This window comes from Mobula birostris, chromosome 2 (assembly GCF_030028105.1).
Source record: "Mobula birostris isolate sMobBir1 chromosome 2, sMobBir1.hap1, whole genome shotgun sequence".
NCBI classification, from domain to species: domain Eukaryota; kingdom Metazoa; phylum Chordata; class Chondrichthyes; order Myliobatiformes; family Myliobatidae; genus Mobula; species Mobula birostris.
This window is the reverse complement of record NC_092371.1, coordinates 42,025,097-42,043,623: the sequence shown is the minus strand read 5'-3', so window position 1 is coordinate 42,043,623 and position 18,527 is coordinate 42,025,097. Positions and strand designations below refer to the sequence as shown.

The 18,527-nt window shown below is 38.4% G+C and overlaps 1 protein-coding gene across 7 annotated transcripts in view; it reads right to left on the bottom strand.

The window, feature by feature from the left end:
* ripor3 (RIPOR family member 3) overlaps positions 1 to 18,527 on the bottom strand; it is a 193,766-nt gene that overhangs the window by 92,552 nt on the left and 82,687 nt on the right. For 6 of the 7 annotated variants that reach the window (XM_072239973.1, XM_072240012.1, XM_072240003.1 and 3 more), the window contains 6 exons: positions 14,350 to 14,502; positions 12,245 to 12,323; positions 11,095 to 11,118; positions 10,111 to 10,164; positions 3,893 to 4,042; positions 754 to 817 (listed from right to left, as the gene is read on the bottom strand). In XM_072239973.1, coding sequence (XP_072096074.1) covers positions 754 to 817; positions 3,893 to 4,042; positions 10,111 to 10,164; positions 11,095 to 11,118; positions 12,245 to 12,323; positions 14,350 to 14,502 — 524 coding nt within the window. Of the gene's footprint in view, positions 1 to 753; positions 818 to 3,892; positions 4,043 to 10,110; positions 10,165 to 10,571; positions 10,729 to 11,094; positions 11,119 to 12,244; positions 12,324 to 14,349; positions 14,503 to 18,527 lie in introns of those variants that run through there. The other variant, XM_072240020.1, reaches the window with a different exon arrangement.

The following is an 18,527-nucleotide window of genomic DNA, read 5'->3' as shown; positions in this document are numbered from 1 at the left end:
TGAGGCAGCAGCAATAACTTGTGCATTACATTGCCATTTATAACATTAAACCATCATTTGTATATCTCTCCAAAAGCCAGAACATTTTATCTCCTCTGCGTGATCCTGCATCACACAGCAGAACAATAAATGACCAGAAAGTCGGCTTTAGTTGAGTGTTAAATATTTTTAGCCAAGATATCAGAAGGGAAAGCCTGGACATTCTCAAATGGGATCTTTTATGACCCTGCAAGGTCAGACAGAATGTCTTTCTAACCACTAAGTACCAAAGTACCCAGAAAACTTATTCAAAGATAAGAGGAGTACTTTGGAGCAAAAGATGGCAAAGTTGGGGGTGGGAGGGGGGTGGTTGGAGAAACAGAGGTTTTTTTCCAGTCCCAAAAAAAATAAACTGCTGGAAGAACCAACAGATCAACAGCATCTGTGGAGGCAAAGGGATAGTCAACCACTTGAGGTGGGACTACGCAACAGGACTGAGAGTGCAGAGGGAAGATGACCAGTTTAAAGAGGTGAGGGTGGGGTAAGTCTTAGATGGTAAGGAAAGACGTTAATAATTAAGTCAGTTATCTTTCATATGAACAGAGATATAGTGTCTTAGAAGCAAAATTTCAAGAAGAAAGTGGTTGATTACCAAATGATGCTGTTCTGGATTTTCCTGCTGAGGTGACAGTGAAAGAAAATGGCCAAGACAACAAAGAAAAACAGACACAAAGTTGCAAAACCAATTTCATTCAATTGAAGTTTAACATTTACCTTTCATTCTGATGTGAAATTCACCAAGGAGAATCTCCAGTGTCCTCTCTATCACACACATATCCTGAAGGAAGGTGAACAATAGAAAGTTTCCACATTATTGATAGAATAATAGAATAGTTATATCACAATAATAACTAATAATTGCATCATTCCCCACCCCCCTCCCACCAAATACACAAGAAGATTATCAAACAAAATGTGAAATTGATTCAATCTGGGCTGAATAGCCAAGCAGATTTTAAAATGTGCCTTAAAAGAGGTGAGAGAGATAGAGAATTTGGAAGAAACTTCAAGAGTTTGGTACTAACATGTATGAAAGCACAGCCACTCATGAAAAAGAACTGGAAAAGTCTGACTTGGAGGCACACAGAGACCCAGAGGGAGGCATAAGACCAAGAGTGAGAATAATAAATCTTGGCAGTCTGTATTGCGGACTGATGTTTGTTCCTGGTAATACGTGAAGAGTACTTGGTGACCATTAGGATATACAGTATCTCGTAGCTTTGGCAGTCAGTTATAGATACAGAGAATGTAAAACTAAGCCATACAGGAACATATTAGCGGTGGAAGTACGCTGAGTTAAACTTGTGGAATTTTCAATATTCTTCAATTCCTAACAAAGGATTATTGTAACTAATTTATGGCAAACCAAAAGGAAACCACTTAGCACACTAAGTCCAAACAATCCCTTCCCCCACATATTTCCTTGTAATATATTCTCTCTCACCTGACCATCAAATCCCCTTTGACTTTCTGCCACTTATACACACTGGGGATGATTTACAATTGCCAATTAACCAACCCGCATAACTTTGGGATGTGAGAGGAAACAGAAGCACCTGTGGGAAAGGGAGAACGTGTAAATTCTGTACAGACGGTACTGGAGATCAAGACAGAACCCAGGCCACTGGAGCTGGGAGGCAGACACCAACATTAACTGTTGCACCACCATGTCACCTGATCAGCTATTCACAGAAAATCTATCTGTAGAATATAATTATTATAGTGTTTTTTTAAATACACAGTGCTGTGTTTTCTTCCACAAGAACCCATTGATTAATCGTCTATCTTCTTGCAGTAAGTACATTTTTACTCGGTAAATTACAACATTCTTTAACAGACCAGATGTTAAAAACATTTAGGCAAAACTATTACTGTTGGTTGTACTGAAACACATATTTTATCCAGGGAACTGGAACAGCTTAAAAAAAAGCAGTCTCTGGTGTGCTGTCTTGCTTGTTTTAAAGTAAAAACTTCATTGGTCAGATGGAACGCTATATGGTAGATTTATTTCAGTAGGGAAGGTTATTATAGTACAAATTAAAATTAACTATTGGAATTAAACTGAATTGGGTAAGTATACGATGACAGTAGTATGCATACAATTGGTTATAAACTGTGTCAATTATTTCAGCATATCACTCATAGAACATATACCAGTACAGGAATGGGCCCTTTGGCCCACAAAGTTGTGCCAAACCAATTAAATTAGTAATCAAATGGCCACCTAAACTAATCTTTTCTGCCTACACAATGAGCATAACCTTCCATTTCCCTCACATTCATCTCTTAAAACTCCCTAATGTGTCTGCCTTGGCCACCACCACAGGCAGTATGCCTTCAAGGATAATATCGTAAGAACATGAAAATAAACATTGTAGCCATTAGGCACCTTATGTCTGCTATTCAATAAGATTGTGATCGACTTTAGCAATACTGCTTTAGCACTAAAGTTATAGAACATAAAACACTACATCACAGTAGAGGCTTTTTGGCCCACAGTGTTATGCCAACCTTTTAGCCCTTCCCTCCATTTTATCTGCCTCTACCACCACCCCCACCCCCACCTGTGTTTCATGCACTTATGGCACCAGAGCAAATTGCAACCTGCTTCCCTTTCATTGCAGCCTTGTATCCCAGATTTTGTACAGATGGTCATCTGGGGCTCCATTTACAACCTGTTCCATCTACTTTGTTTCTTGTCCTTTAATTTAAGCTAATGATATTGTTAAGAGAGGCACAGACTAATAATAGGGCAACCACAATATGGTGGTACCTAAATCCTATAAGGTTGTTAATTCTTGGGGTATATATACAGTTATTCTTGAAATAACAATGACCTTTATTAACATGTTAAGTGTCAATATGGCAAGAATACAGTAAAGCACTCTACTAATCTGGAGCTGTTCCATGTGTATGTCGAAGAAGACAGTCATTGATACTTGACAAATGAATATCCAGAAGGGATTCTATTCATTTCCTTCACATGCTGAGTAAAATACTGCTATATCATGCATATGGCTTATATGTGACTGAATTTTCCTGCAAGCACTTAAATAAAATCATTGCCAAATCAACAAATTCAGAACCAGGAGTTACTTGAAGCATCATTTGAGGATAATTTGGAACTATCTAATTTTTGTACCACTTAAATAGTTTTAAGTTCTGAAATTCAATCTGCAGATTCAGAATGTTAAACTTCCACTTGATGGACCTTCTTAACCCTTTGTTTTCACATTTATTCCTAGTGTCACTGGTGAAGTAAAATGATTTGTCTAATTCTGATGTAGGGACCTCAGTCTGAAACATTACCTTGGTTTCTATTTCCACAGATGATCGCTGGACAGCAGAGTTTTTCCAGCCACTTCTGTTTTTATTTTGATGTTCAGGTTTTAAGTTTAATGCTTTTGTAAGTTATTTGGCAGATAATCTGATATTGGCACTTCAAATAAACTGGCAAGTAAATTGTTTTAAATTCATAGCAGTTTCTATCTTTCCTAAGAAGCTTACTTTCAATAAGTGGAATTAGAAAAAAAAATCCCTCAAACTAAAATAGAGCAATAGATTACAAACAAGAGAAAATCTGCAGATGCTGGAAATCCAAGCAACACACACAAAATGGAAGAACTCAGTAGGCCAGGCAGCATCTAGGAAGTGAGTACAGTCAATGTTTCGGGTCAAAACCATTCAGCAGGACCGTCCAGCATTTTGAATATAGAGCATTAGATCAATTGCTAATCCAAAGTACAACGCCTTTACAATCTGCTTAATACATAAATTCGAGCCTTTTTTTTAAACAGAGTCACATTTACCAGATAAAAAAGTAATGAATTTTAAAGTTACATTGATGGAATACCTCTGTACATAACTTGTAGTTCCTGTTAATCTCCAGTAGTGTTTCCCGTGATCCTTTGGTAGAAGGAGACACTGAGTAAGCTCTTCTCATGTTGTTGGCTCCATTGCGTAGACGCCATTGGATGAAGTAGGACTCATACAATTCTTCTATCTGTAGGATAATTGACCACATCAGTTCCATAATCAGAAACACTCTATGAAGATACTCTTCAAAGCTTTGATTTTTTTTAAACTTTCCATTATTTTCCATTGTATAGCACGGACTGAGCTTTCAAGTTGAATATGCTACAAGTAATTTGCTGAAAACACTGATTAATCACAATTCCTTTTGCTTTACCTATTGGCCTGTATTTTAGTTTTTACTTTCAAATTTATGGTATATCTAATACCCTTTTGAAAATTACTATTGAATCTACTTTTATTACACTTTTCACAATCTCCCGGATGTTAGGGAGACTAAAGAAGATAAGTTGGTGTTGGAAATAAGTTAAGTGGATATTTAATGGATAAATTCAAACTTACAAGGACATTTAATTAACTAAGCAGAGTAGATGGGTATTAAAGTGAACATTTCTGGAAAACCAGCATTGGTTACTGTGCTTGAATAATCCTTAACTGCAACCTCATCAGGTCATGAAAGAGATAGCAGAAAGCAGATGAAAACAGATTGGTTCTAGATGTTTGACCAAAAATCTAGAGATTATTGAAATTGGAGAAAATAAATCCAGCTAATTAAGTATTCCTGGAATATAAATCCATTACCATAACTGGACTGTCATTAAAAAACCCTTTGATTCATCACCATCCCTTAGGAAGGGAAATCTGCCATCCTTATCCTTTTCATTCCCCAGCAATGCAATTAACTCTAAAACTGACCAGTGATGGTCTTGCAAGCCATCATTCAAAGATAATTAGGAATGAGCAATTTATATCTACATTTTGTGAATGAAAGATTAAAGTTACGCCATGAAGGCTTTTATAAACGTTGGCAATTTTTTCTGCAGTCGAACCCTCTACAGCTGGGGTTCCACGAGAGATTGTGGTTAAAATAACATTGTTTTTGAACTTCATGCAATGCGTGATGCTAGCGCTCGAGGTGGTGGGCAGTGACCGAACATATCTGTTACCAATTTCATAAGCGGTCTCTCAGCCCTGCAGGGCAGTGTGGAGTTGGACCATGTTTATTTGGTTGGGTCCATACTCAGTTTTTAATGTGAGATGGGGAGGCGGTTGATAATTGGTGAGATAATAGACAATAGGTGTAGGAGTAGGCCATTCAGCCCTTCGAACCAGCATCGCCATTCACTGTGATCATGGCTGATCATCCACAATCAGTACCCCGTTCCTGCCTTCTCCCTATATCCCTTGACTCCACTATCTTTAAGAGCTCTATCTAACTCTTTCTTGAAAGCATCCAGAGAATTGGCCTCCACTGCCTTCTGAGTTGGAGCATTCCACAGATCCACAACTCTCTGGGTGAAAAAGTTTTTCCTCAACTCCGTTCTAAATGGCCTACCCCTTATTCTTAAACTGTGGCCTCTAGTTCTGGACTCCCCCAACATTGGGAACATGTTTCCTGCCTCTAGCGTGAGTGCTGTATTGCATGGAGGGGAGGACCATAGGCTGAGGAGGAGCATGAAGTGCATTTTCCAAGCATTAAATAGATTTGGCCAATTTTATTTTTTATTAACCCCTCTGTTTTACGGACATATCTGACAGTCCAATGTCTAATGATACAATCTTCTGAGTAATTTCACAGCACTAGTACAACAACGGGCCCAAAAGATTCCATCTTTATAATGAAAGCTACTGATCAATGGGTTTTACGTGGACTGGTGATCCAAATTGTCCTATTCCATTGTGCCATTTTGCTCCGGCAAAATTGAAAAGACACTTAACTACAAATCACAGCCATATGATACATAAAAGTGATGATTATTTTAAATGTCTATTAGAATCTCTAAACAGAGTCAAGCTTCTGATAATAAAATCACAGTTCTAAAGTTCCAGGGAGCAAGTAATTTAGTAGCAGAATTTACTACCCAGAAACGGAAAAGTCATACAGCTGGTGAGAACCTAATAATGCCAGCATGTACAGATGAAGTACGGGACATTGAAAAGGTTTCACGCTCAATGATGATGATGATGATTGGTTCTTCGCTTGCAAAGATCAGGAGGTAAGAAGAGTCCTCAGGAGCGACGGCACAATCACTGGTGACTGTAGAGGCCAATTCTGGATCCGCAAACTCTGGAGCAGTAGGGACACAGGAACAGCTGGGATGCAGGCATTTGGGTAGTGGGATCCTTCCTGCATCACCGTTTCTCTTCAGCAGTCGTTCTAATGGATTCCACAATATTCTTGGCTGCTCCATAAATAAGTGTTCTCCAGCAGTCTCTGTCATAAGCCAGCTGCTGCCACTCATTGATATTGATATTTGCCTGTGAGAGCTGCTGCTTAAGTTGGTCTTTGTACCTCTTGCACGGGGCACCACGATTTCTCTTACCCTGAGAGAGTCCTCCATAGAGTACTGCTTTCAGTAACCTGGAGTTGTCCATGTGAGATATGTGGCCTGGTCAGTGGAGCTGCCTGAGCAGCAATGTGGCTTCAATGCTTGGAAGTTGAGCTATCTCCAGGACCTTGTTGCTGGAGACATGATCCTGCCAGCTAATACTCATAATGGAGTGGAAGCAACACTGATGGAATTGCTTGAGCAACCGGATTTGCTTGTAGTACAAGACCCAGGCTTCAGAGCTGTATAGCAGTGCTGTAACGATGACAGCCCTGTACACTTGTATTTTTGTGGACAGACACAGCTGGAGGTTCTGCCACACATGTTTATGGAGGCGCCCAAAGGCACTGCTGTCTCTGGCAAGACGATTGTCAACGTCCCTAACTGCCGAAGCGTCGTTGGAGAGGACGCTGCCCAGGTGGTGAACTGATCAACCATGGTGAGAGGATTGTCATCAATGGTGATACAAGGTGGGTTGTAAATGCCACAAAGGGGCTTCTGATAGAGGATCATTGTTTTCTTCAGACTGACCGTTAACCTGCAAGCCCTTGTGGCCTTGGCAAACTGAGAGGGAAGTCTGTAGCGTGTCCTCTGTGTGCGTGAGAAGAGCACAGTTGTCCGCATATGTTAGTTTGAGAATGGGCTTTTTAATGGTTCTTGTTCAGGCAAGAAGGTGGCCACTCTCAAGCAGTACGATAAGTCGATGTATTGATGACCTGTCTCATGAATGCTGAACAGATTTTGTGTGCTACACTGAAACCCAACAGCCTCTCTATCCAGGTTGATGAGTCAACAGATTTCACCAATAAATGTCATGTTGTAGCACTTGTAAAATTTGTAAATGATGGTGAAATTCAAGAAAACTTTTTCTATTGCAAAGAACTGCCCAAAACAAGCAAAGGCCAAGATATATTTAATGTTTTATCTGAAATCAAAAGGTCTGTCTTGGAGGAACTGTGTTGGCATCTGTACTGATGGTGTCCCATCAATCGTTGGGTCCGTGACAGGGTTTGTTTCTCTTGTAAAAAAATAAAATCCTGATGTTGTCATAACACACTGCCTTCTTCACAGAGAGTTGCTAATGTCAAAAACTCATGGAGAAGAAATGAAAAGGTTCTGGATGATGCTGCAAAAGTAGTTAATTTTATTAAACAAAGACCAGTTCACTCAAGATTGTTTTAAAAAACGGTGTGAAAACCTGGACAAAGAGCACATCAATCTCCTGCTGCATACAGAAATCTGGTGGAGGAAGAGTTCTCAACAGGGTGTTTGTGCTAAAAGGTTAAGTGCAGCCGTATTTTCAAGAAAATAGTAGGCCTGATTTTGCTAAGTGCTTTGAAGATGAAGAATGGCTGCAGAAACTAGCCTACTTAGTAGACATTTTTCATCATATGAACCAGTGGAACAAGTCTCTGCAAGGCCCTAGAGAAAATATTTTGACCTCAAGTGACAAGATTCTTAGATTTAACAAGAAACTGAACCTTTGGAAAAATAATGTTGCAAAAGGAAATCTTGAAATGTTTCCACTGCTGTTTGGGCTTGAGAATGAGGAAGGACATGAAAAGTCTCGAGTCTTATTGAAAACCACCTGGAAGAACTTCAGAACCAAATTTTTCCTCCTTTTGAACACCAGTGTATGACTGGGTGAGGGACCCTTCCTCTGAATCTTCTGCTCAGCCTGAGAACTTGACTTTGAGAGAAGAGGAAGAACTTTATGAGCTGCACTCTGATCATACACACAAGATGAGATTTACTGACCTGCCCCTGGGCAAGTTCTGGATTTCTGTGAACATTTTGCTGTAGTTTTCAACTTCTTACATATGTGAGTAAGCTTTTTTTTCCTTCTTTAACAAGCGTCAAGAGCAAGGATAAAGATTGCCTCTTTTCAGTTGAAGGTGAAACCTGTGTGTGCTTATCTCAAGTTCAACCCAGAATTGAGTATTTGTGCAACAAAAAAAAACAGTTTTCACCTGCTAGGCCTATATTTCAGCCTGATCATGTCACTTAGTAAGAAAATGATTTTTCAAAGTCTTATATAAAATTGTGTCTTAGGCTATATTTTCATTTGTATTGCTTTGGCTTATGATTTTTTTACTAACTTTGCTACTGATCATTGACAATAAATTTTTCATGTTGTAAATAGCATTAATTAAAATCAAAATTAAATAAAGCATCTGCTGTGTTCTGTATCTCCCAGCTCCAGCATGTTGTTGGTTTTTATGTTCTCTCTAGATACCCTCATTCATCTCTCTCTACAAACACTGCTTCAAACAACTTAGCAAAAACTTACTAAATGGTCCCAGAAGCAATTATGTCACCTAGTAAACTTAGTCCTGCGTCTTATCAGAGATGTTCTTTTCTTTTGTCCTTCCTTCCCTTGCTGTCAGAGTAAGCAGGCTTGTTTAGTTGCTTTCCAGTTCTGACGAGGGGTTATTGGCCTGAAACACTAAATTTCCGGTATTTTTTCTGTTTTTATGTAGATATTTGCAATCTGAAATATATTTTGCTTTATATTACATTGTCAGGTGAACCCTTAGCTAATGAATTTTTAACACTATATATTAATAGTAAAACCATTAAATTTGAATTTTAAATTAATTAGAAACATTATTTGCAAAAGCAAGTCATGATAATCATTCTAGGAAATAACTAATTAGTTTGTTTGGAACACTGTTAAAGATTTGCTTACATACTGTTTGTCTTTGGTCAATAGAGTTCACTGCCAATTGCAAACTTCCCTAAAGAGGTGATGTGGAGCTGTGGTCTAGTGATTGTTTTTGTGTAAGAATGGTTTGCTAATATATTTCAGAGGACATTAAGAGTTAATTATTTTGTAGTCATCACTGTGAAATTTTGGGACTGAAGCTTCCAAAGGCAATAATGATAATATTGTAACACCTTAAAATGTTAATTTTATTTGTCATGGGCATCAAAGTATACAGTGAAATACGTCATTTGCGTCAAATCATATCAGCAAGGATTGTGCTGCACAGCCACAAGTGATGCCACACTTCTGGGGCCAACAGTGTGTGCTCACAACCCACTGACTTTAACCATACTGTACATCTTTGGAGTATGGGAGGAAACCGGAACACCCAGATACACACACCATCTCATGGAGAACATGCAATCTTCTTACCGACAGCAGCCAGAATTGAACCCTAATCTTACAGGTGGTGCTGTGAAGCATTGCACTAACTGCTATACTACTGGGCTGCCAAAACTATTTTATACTTAGCTTCCATACTATTTTATACTTAATTTTAATGATATTAAAACTCTTCTGTAGAAGTTCAAGCTGAAATTAATATTTTGTGACATGGCTTCCATGCTAATATTGTGACAACATTCCAGAAATTCAGCTCAGTAAAACATTTCAAAATGTTATGGTCCAGTGTTTTTTAACAAGTTGGCAAAAACATAGATTTTAAATGATGTTATCAATAGATAACTTGATTAATAACTTGTGATTGTATAACAATAGCTTTAGTTACCTTTCATATTTTAAAATTCTACATCTAAGTTAATGAACTAAAGTGACTTATGATTTACCAAGCTGAATTTACTACTCCCAATGCATTTTATTTCATCAAATGTAAAACAGCATTTAGGTGAAAATCAAACAGCTGCTTTTATTATCCACATGAGGCTATTTAAATTGCCTCTTATTTTTAAAAAATTTCTTTATTGGTAACGTGCAAAATCTTACCCTGCTGATGTGAAATTCCAATTTCCTGATGTATCTCTCAGTACTTCTAATTTGCTGAAACATAATTGATTAAAGATTAAAATATAAAGATTAGCTTTTTTTGTACATCAAAATATACAGGTGAACTGTGCTATTGCTCCAAATCAAATCAGTGAGGATTGTGCTGGGCAGCCCGCAAGTGTCGCCACTCTTCCAGCACCAACATAGCATCCCCACAACTCACTAATCCTAACCGCACATCTTTAGAATGTGGGAGGGAACCAGAGCTTCAGAGGAAACCCATGCATTCACCGGGAGAATGTACAAACTCCTTACAGACAGTGGTGGGAATCAAACCCCAATCTTACAGATGGCACTGTAAAGTGACGCGCTAACCTCTACTCTACCGTGCCACACATTTTCATTAGTGGTCAAAGCCAAATGATTAATACCAGTATCTGCAGGAATAATGTAAATCCTACATTACAGTGCTGCCACCAATAATTCGTCCTTTCAATGCCCATCGGTGCATTCATGACGTCAGGGCTGCAGAAGGACCTTTGGAGTCCACAAGAATCCCTGGTTTGGTTTTCAGATAAATTGACGTGCAACATAATCAATTTTCAAGCAGGCAACCTGCTAAATAAAGAAAGCAGAATCTTACACAAGTGGTAGTGACTGCAGTTTTCACACAGTAAGTGATCGTACATTCTTTGAGTTTGTATTTTGTATGGGACAAGAGATGTCGAAGCGCTTCTCCTGGTTCCACATGAAAATACTGCAATTGCTTATAAATAATGTTTAAGCTCCTGCAGAAGTAGACTCTGCAGCCACTAATCGAGGCCATTGATCTATGTGTTGCAGCTTCTATTTAAATCTCAGAATACCGTACACTTCTCCACATTAACTTCATACAAACTGAGCAGTTACATCAGCCTTGTGAGCTATTTTAGTTAGACTCAAAATTCCACCTGCACCAATATTATGAATTGAAAATATTCTTACCTTATCTAGGTCATATAAAAAAGCCTGAGATAATAAGCAGAAGGAAAATACATTAGTGTTATAATTTCTGGTTTAAGTAAATTTCTTTCAAAAAACAGGCATTATTGAAGTTTCTTTTGACATGTTACAGACACATAACTGGAAGCAGAGTGAAGAGGATTGATACCCGTCTATCCTGTATTATAGGTGTTGCAGTATAACTTTTATGGACAATGGTCTCAGAAACTTGGTAGTATTCCAAGATTATGAACAATTGAATTCAGTGCACAGCTGTAGGTAACTAGAATAGTCAGTTACAAGAAGGGACATGCTCAGTGTTTTAAATGTAGCAGGACACAAAAAACATTCATATTAATACTATGCATGTGTTTCCCCAATGTGATAAAACGGTCGGCAAGAGGACCACAATCCACCTACCTCTTTACCCCACACATAGCTCTAGTCATGAGAGTAAGTAAATTGCAATGAGCTTGATGATAATGGATAGCATTCCTAACATTTTTATTTATGACTGGAACTAGGTCTACAAAATGATGTTCTTTTCTTTCTTGATGATATAACAAGCAAATTCGTTGCACAAAGTAACTTTATGAAGAATAATAATTCTTCAGAGCTGCAGTGCGAAAACATAGTTTTAAAATGGATCTTGATCATTTTAAAATACATTTTACCCTACATGAAGAAACTTGATTCCAGCACATGAATCATCACAGTATTAGAGAATTAAACACCAGGATATTTCTTGGATGACACCAAGAAATGCTTTACTTTGAGTTTCCCATTTAGTTTTCTGGAAAAGAAACCAGAGGTACTTACAACATTCTAGGCAACCAAATTTTGAGAAAGCATTTTAACTTTGTTTCAAGGGTTGTGACTGATTTATCCCTGTTGAACATGAATTGTATTAAATGCACTGCTCTATCATCCAAGGCCCCACCTCTCTTCTCCAAATACTGTACTGGCCCTGCCAATGAAGCCTGTGGCCTAAGCAGTAAAATATAATGTGATGCATATTTTAGTGCTTTAGTTTTCTGAAAACAAAATGAATATTCAAAAATCAGATTACAAAAATGGCGCAGCATCAGGCTAGCTGTGCTGCTCTAAATCCAAATTCAATGAATAGTAATTAATGTTGCTTTAGTTTGCATACCAATCTGGAGTTCCTTTTCATGTCTTTTTGTTGCATGGTCAGCAAATCCAATTCATTTCGGTATGATTGAAGATAGTTGCTGCAATAAAATAAAGTAACCATTAAATATGGAACAAGAGAAGATCTGCAGATTAAATATAACCATTAAATATAACATTTTTCAAAGATGAAGCTTTGCTTCTTTCTAGGGTTGCCAACTTTCTCACTCCCAAATAAGGGACAAAGGTAGCAGTCAAATACGGGACACTTGTGTTTGCCCCGAGAAAGACTACCATAACCATGAAGCCTTGTGCGGGCACCCGTGTGTGCATGCGTGACATGCCGATTTCTTTCTACAAATTGGTTTTGGCTTAATCTTCCCGATTCTGTTAAGTGAAATTACACTGTACATACATTATTTATACTTTATAGAGGCTGTGTATTTATATCGTTCCTGCTTTTACTATAAGTTACTGTTATTTTAGGTTTTTATGTGTTATTTGGTATGATTTGGTAGGTTATTTTTTGGGTCTTGGAATGCTCAAAAATTTTTCCCATATAAATTAATGGTAATTGCTTCTTCGCTTTACGCCATTTCGGCTTACGAACGGTTTCATAGGAACGCTCTACCTTAGCGGGGGAAATACAGGACAAAGGTGGTCCCGTATGGGACAAACCTATTTAGTCCAATATACGGGATGTCCCGGCTAATACGGGACAAATGGCAACCCTACTTCTATCTGATGGATCTGATCTCTGCATTAACAGAAACGTACAGCTGCATGGCTAACTTCCAGTAATACCCAGTTATGAACAGGTAAGTGAATTCGCAGACTAGACTTCTAAGGCCACATGTTAAAAGTTTAACCACATGTTAAATCTTCAGACATACTTGCTCAGTCACCAGTTCAGTTATTGTTCAACTGTTAGCTACATTTGCCGATTTTGATACAAAAAAATATTTACTGGCCATCCCCAGGTTGTGAATGTCTGACACAATTGAATGAATTGTTATAATATTAGTAAATTCAAAAGTCTGGCATGCATACTACATTTGTTCCTCCAAATAGCAGAATAGTTTCCTTTCTCTTTCCACTTTTAGCAATCATTCTTACTTATCAGTCCTCTGTGGCTTTGATACCATTCATTATCATACTGTGAAAGTATGGATCCTTATCAAATGAGTTGTATTATTTTCTCACTTATGAACAAAATAGTCCAATCAACATCTGTAAAAATGGAATTTGTTCATTTCCCAAGGATGACCTGTACTTGGTAAAGTTAGTAGTAACACTTGATTGTAGACTTAGTTTCTGAGACGGCTGTATGTTTAGGACACCCTCCAGATGTAAAATTAGAGATGTTGTATTAAACTAAGACCTTGTTTATCCTCTCAAATAGTCGTAAGAAACCCACCGAATTAATTGTGAAGAAATGAAGGCGTCTGAGGAGATTTAGTATGTCACCAAATACTCTTGCAAATCCCTACAGAAGTACAGTGGAGAGAGTCTGACTCGTTGTATCACAGCCTGGTGTAGAGGTTCCAGTCCACAGAATGACAAGAAACTGTGCAGAGTGCTGTAGACTCAGCCAGCTCCATCATGGGCACAACTCTCCCAACCACCAGGGACATCTTCAAGAGATGTTGCCTCAAAAAGGCGGCATCCTTCATTAAGATCCCTCACTATCTGGAACATGTCCTCTTCCCACTACTTCTATCAGGGAGGAGTCTGACACTTACATTCAATGTTTTAAGAACAACTTTCTTTACTCCACCATCAGATTGGAGTCATTATCTACTGAAGGGAGGAATTCATGAGAATTACAAGCCATATTGTGCAGAGACTGCAGCAGATGCTAGTTATCTTTGGTGAGGATAGAGAGAGGCTAGTGAGAGGCATAATAGAGGAGGAGAATTAGGGTGGCATTAGTCAGCAAATATTGATATGAAGACTGTCTCCTCCAAACTGTTGCTTGGCACTAAGAATTGCTGTGGAGCGATTATTAATCTGAAGAGGTATCACTTTGCCTAACTGTACTAGATCACACTATAGTTTATATAGATCAGTAATGCCAAATTGAGTACATTCCTCTTTACATAGAAACATGTTTTTAAAGGTTCTCACTTCAGGCCTTTCCTTAATGATTTGCATATTTTCTCCACACGAATTGGCTGTGGCTCCAAAGTGCTAGAGTTTTTTGGCGACGTCACTAGCCTCTTTGTTGATTTTACTGAAGAATTTCTTGATAATGGAGAACTTCTACTGACAAAAGAAGCCCTGCAAAAGAAGATAATAACTTTGGTAATTCAATGTAAATATCACCTCTGGATATCAGTAGCTTTCATTCCATTAACAATATCACACAACTAGAACTGAACATTATCAAGGAAAGATGGAACATGAGGAACAAACTATTACTCTCTCCATAAGCAAACACTCTGGGAAGTTTCTGCTTGGTTTTGTAATAAATATAATAATACAAAGCTCCGTGTTAATTTATTTTTAATTTATTCATGCAGGCATAAATGAAAAAACATTTATTATTCATTGCTAATTACCTCAAATGTGCCTGAGGCATTCATTCGGGCAAGTGGGTAGCTGCCATCACATCCTGACAAGGTGGACAGCAAGTCTTACTTGCTAGCTTTGGTACTTATGCGGTTTAGTTGGCACTTACCATCTATCGCCCCATATCTGAATGTTATACATTCCTTTCTACACTCAGTCGCCTAAATAACACATCATGTAAACTACCAAAAAAATGCAGGCAATCAGTAGGTTTAACCCGTTGAATTAGATAGATATTTTTTATCTATTTTTAAAATTTTTAAATAAAGTAGGAACCAACTACAATGCCACCATTTTAAATCCTGCAGCCATATCTATTGGGAAAACATTTGAATGAATGAAAGGACATTTTCTCCGCGACACACACAGAATGCCGGAGGAACTTAGCAGGCCAGGCAGCATCTACAGAAAAAAGTACAAGTGACATTTCAGGCCGAGACCCTTCAACAGGGCTGAAGGAAAAAGCTAAGGAATCAATTTAAAAGGTGGAGGGGAGGGAGAGAGAAACACAAAGTGATAGGTGAAACCAGGAGAGGGAGGGGTGAAGTAAAGAGCTGGGAAGTTGGTTGGTGAAAGAGATACAGGACTGGAGAAAGGGGAGTCTGATAGGAGAGGAGAGAAGGCCATGAAAGAAAGAAAAGGGGAGAGGTGCACCAGAGGGAGGTGGTGGGCAGACAAGGGGGTAAGGTGAGAAAGGGAAGAGGGAATGGGGAATGGTGAAGAACAGGAGGGTGGGGCATTACCGGATGTTTGAGAAATCAATGTTCATGCCATCAGATTAGGGGTTACCCAGACTGAATATAAACTGTTGTTCCTCCAACCTGAGTGTGGCCTTATCACGACAGTAGACGAGGCCATGGACTGGCATGTCAGAATGGGAATGGGAAGTGGAATTAAAATGGGTAGCCAATGGGAAATCCTGTTTCTTCTGGTGGACCGAGCGTAGGTGGTCGGCAAAGCGGTCTCCCAATCTACCTCAGGTCTCACTGATATACAGGAGGTTACACAGGGAGCACCAGACACAGTATATGACCCCAACAGACTCACAGGTGAAGTGTCACCTCACCTGGAGGGACTGTTTGGGGCCCTGAATAGTAGTGAGGGAGGGGATGTATGGGCAGGTGCAAGGTCAGGTGTAACACTTGTTCTGCTTGCAAGGATAAGTGCCAGGAGGGAGGGACAAAGGACAAGGGAGATTGGACTAATCTTTGCATTTCCCTTCTTTGCTCTCTTCTATTTCAAGTCCGCCTCTTCATTCTCTCTGATATTCTACCCTCCGCCGCCACTTGTTTGTCGATCTAAACATTTCTATTCTTTTTAAGATCAAACTTTCCAGTACTATTTTCACATAAAAGATGGCACAGGGAATAACTTAGCTTCATCCATTTAAAAGCATGGTTGGAGTGCAGAAAAGCCTTGGGCAATCCACCTTTAGATGTGTCCACCTCAGAAAAATGGGAAATGCCATGAATTCTTTGTTTATCTTGCATTGTACAAGCCACATGGACTTCATAAGGGAAAAGATAGCAGAGTTTTTTTTTGACTTGGGAAAAAAAAATCACCAAAAGAATCTATCTTTGAAATATCTTTGACTTCTACTACTTAGGTTTCAGATTAAGATTCAGCATTGAATTTTTCAATGATCAATAGGAAATTAAATTTGGAACAATTTTCATTGCCATTTCAACAACATCCACCGACTATTACAGCTGCTGAATACCTAGAAACAGGTTCCACAGTTAATATATGCACCTCATAAATCTATTGACTGCATTTTTTTCAATAACCTGAAAGTGATCTTGATTATTAATCTAAAGGAGTAACCTGAAAGCTATTAACTAATCCATCTTGCTTATTGTAGTTACATATTATTAAACTTTTTTTTGTTTCTGTTTTGCACTTTCCTCTTCCTTTCCTGTCTTCCTGCATCTTATTCTTCACTGCTGTGGAAAATTCAGAAAGAATCACCAAATGTACCATGATGAAACAAGAACATTTCAAAATTTGTAAATATAAGAATTGAATTGTATGTATGTTTTGATGGCCTGAATTCCTCTAATGTTTACAATTTTTCACAGTTGACATATTACAGAATGTAATTGTGGATCTGAAATCTGATTGGAACCATATGCATATGTTGAAATTTAGAACCAAAATGGTAACATTTCACACTAATGAATCATCTCTTTCAGGGCTGGAGTCTCTGCATCACATCCAAAAATTCCCCAACAATTCCTTAGGAAACTGTTAAAAGAAAAACATGCCTCACAAATCTCATGCTCTGCTGATTTGTTTCTGCTTAAAAATAAAATCTGTGCATCTGCACAGAATACCAAATAAAATAATAAACATTAGAGGAATTCAGGAATTTTTGAAAACAAGTAAAAGTAAACAACTTGTTTTTCAGAATTGAAGCATTTTTGTAAACTGGATTGTCCTTTGACAGTTATATTTATCATTCCAGTTTTCCAATATTTTTCTTCTCTCTCTGGCAGCCTCCAAGAAAATTATTCTCCCACATAAATGGTAGCAATTTCTCACCCACATTTATTTAAATTTACTGGCAATAAACTGACCATATAGCATTATGGAGGAGCTAGTTGAAAAAAAAGTAATTAAACCCTGCCAACTAATCACATGCTGAATATAAAGACAACAGGGTCCAAACTAACTTGCATGTGGACACATGGAGTAAGAAGGCACTGTGGAGTGAACCTTAGCTGGGTGCTTACAGGACTCTTTCTTTAAGTGCACAATCTGCAAGGACTCCACCAGACGCACAATTCCCATTCTTTAAGCACAGTTATCACAGTTTATTTTAAGTGTTGCTTGAGAATTGTGATCTTAGTTTGCTGGGGCTCTTAAAGTACCAGTTTCCAAACGCAACCACTACCTCAAATAGTGAGGTTGAAATGGAATGACGGAATCGGAAGTTGCTGATGGGAGACGGAGCGTGTGTACACTGATCTTAGACAATCGATTGCAGCAGTGGTGTGGACATCTGGGGAAACATAGATGTACTTCAGCATGTCCAGAAAATAAGATGGCCTTATTTTGAACATGTCTGTGAGGATTTCATTGTTGACTTTTGCAGGGCACTTCCTGGTAATGGTCAACTTTTGGTGTAAACTACCTCGTAATGGTTAATATAAGGAAAAGCCTTCTAATTCAGACTTGAGCAGGCCTTCATTGTCTTTTTTTCCCATTTAAGGCCCATTCAGTTTCTTCAATACACATTGATCCTCCAACTTAACAGATGCCGAGCCAAATGCATATGGAATCCGAGTTAACTTCACTACTTTGCATCCACCAGCCTCTAGAACTTTGTTGCACATAGAAAAATCACTACCAATTTCCAATTATGCATCATGGTGCAGAGAAATGTTTTTTTCTTGTTCTACAGATGGATTTATTCCACAGTACATAAAATGCAGGCAGCTTGGTTACTGAACTTCCAGGAGTGTGTTACTCAGGCACTTTAGTGGTGCTCTTTAGTGCAGTGACCAGATGTCCAGTACTGTCTGCATATTCTTGTACACTTTCCCTGTGATTAGATGGGCTCCAATTTCTTTCCCCATCCTAACAACACACTGGTTGCTAGCTCTATTGACTAGTGTAAATTACACCATACATAAGTGGTTGGTGGCAAATCAGGAAGTCGTTATTGGGCATAATGTGTGACATAATGGTCTCCAGTGAAATATGTGGAGAAATGGGATTGATGAGATTGTTCT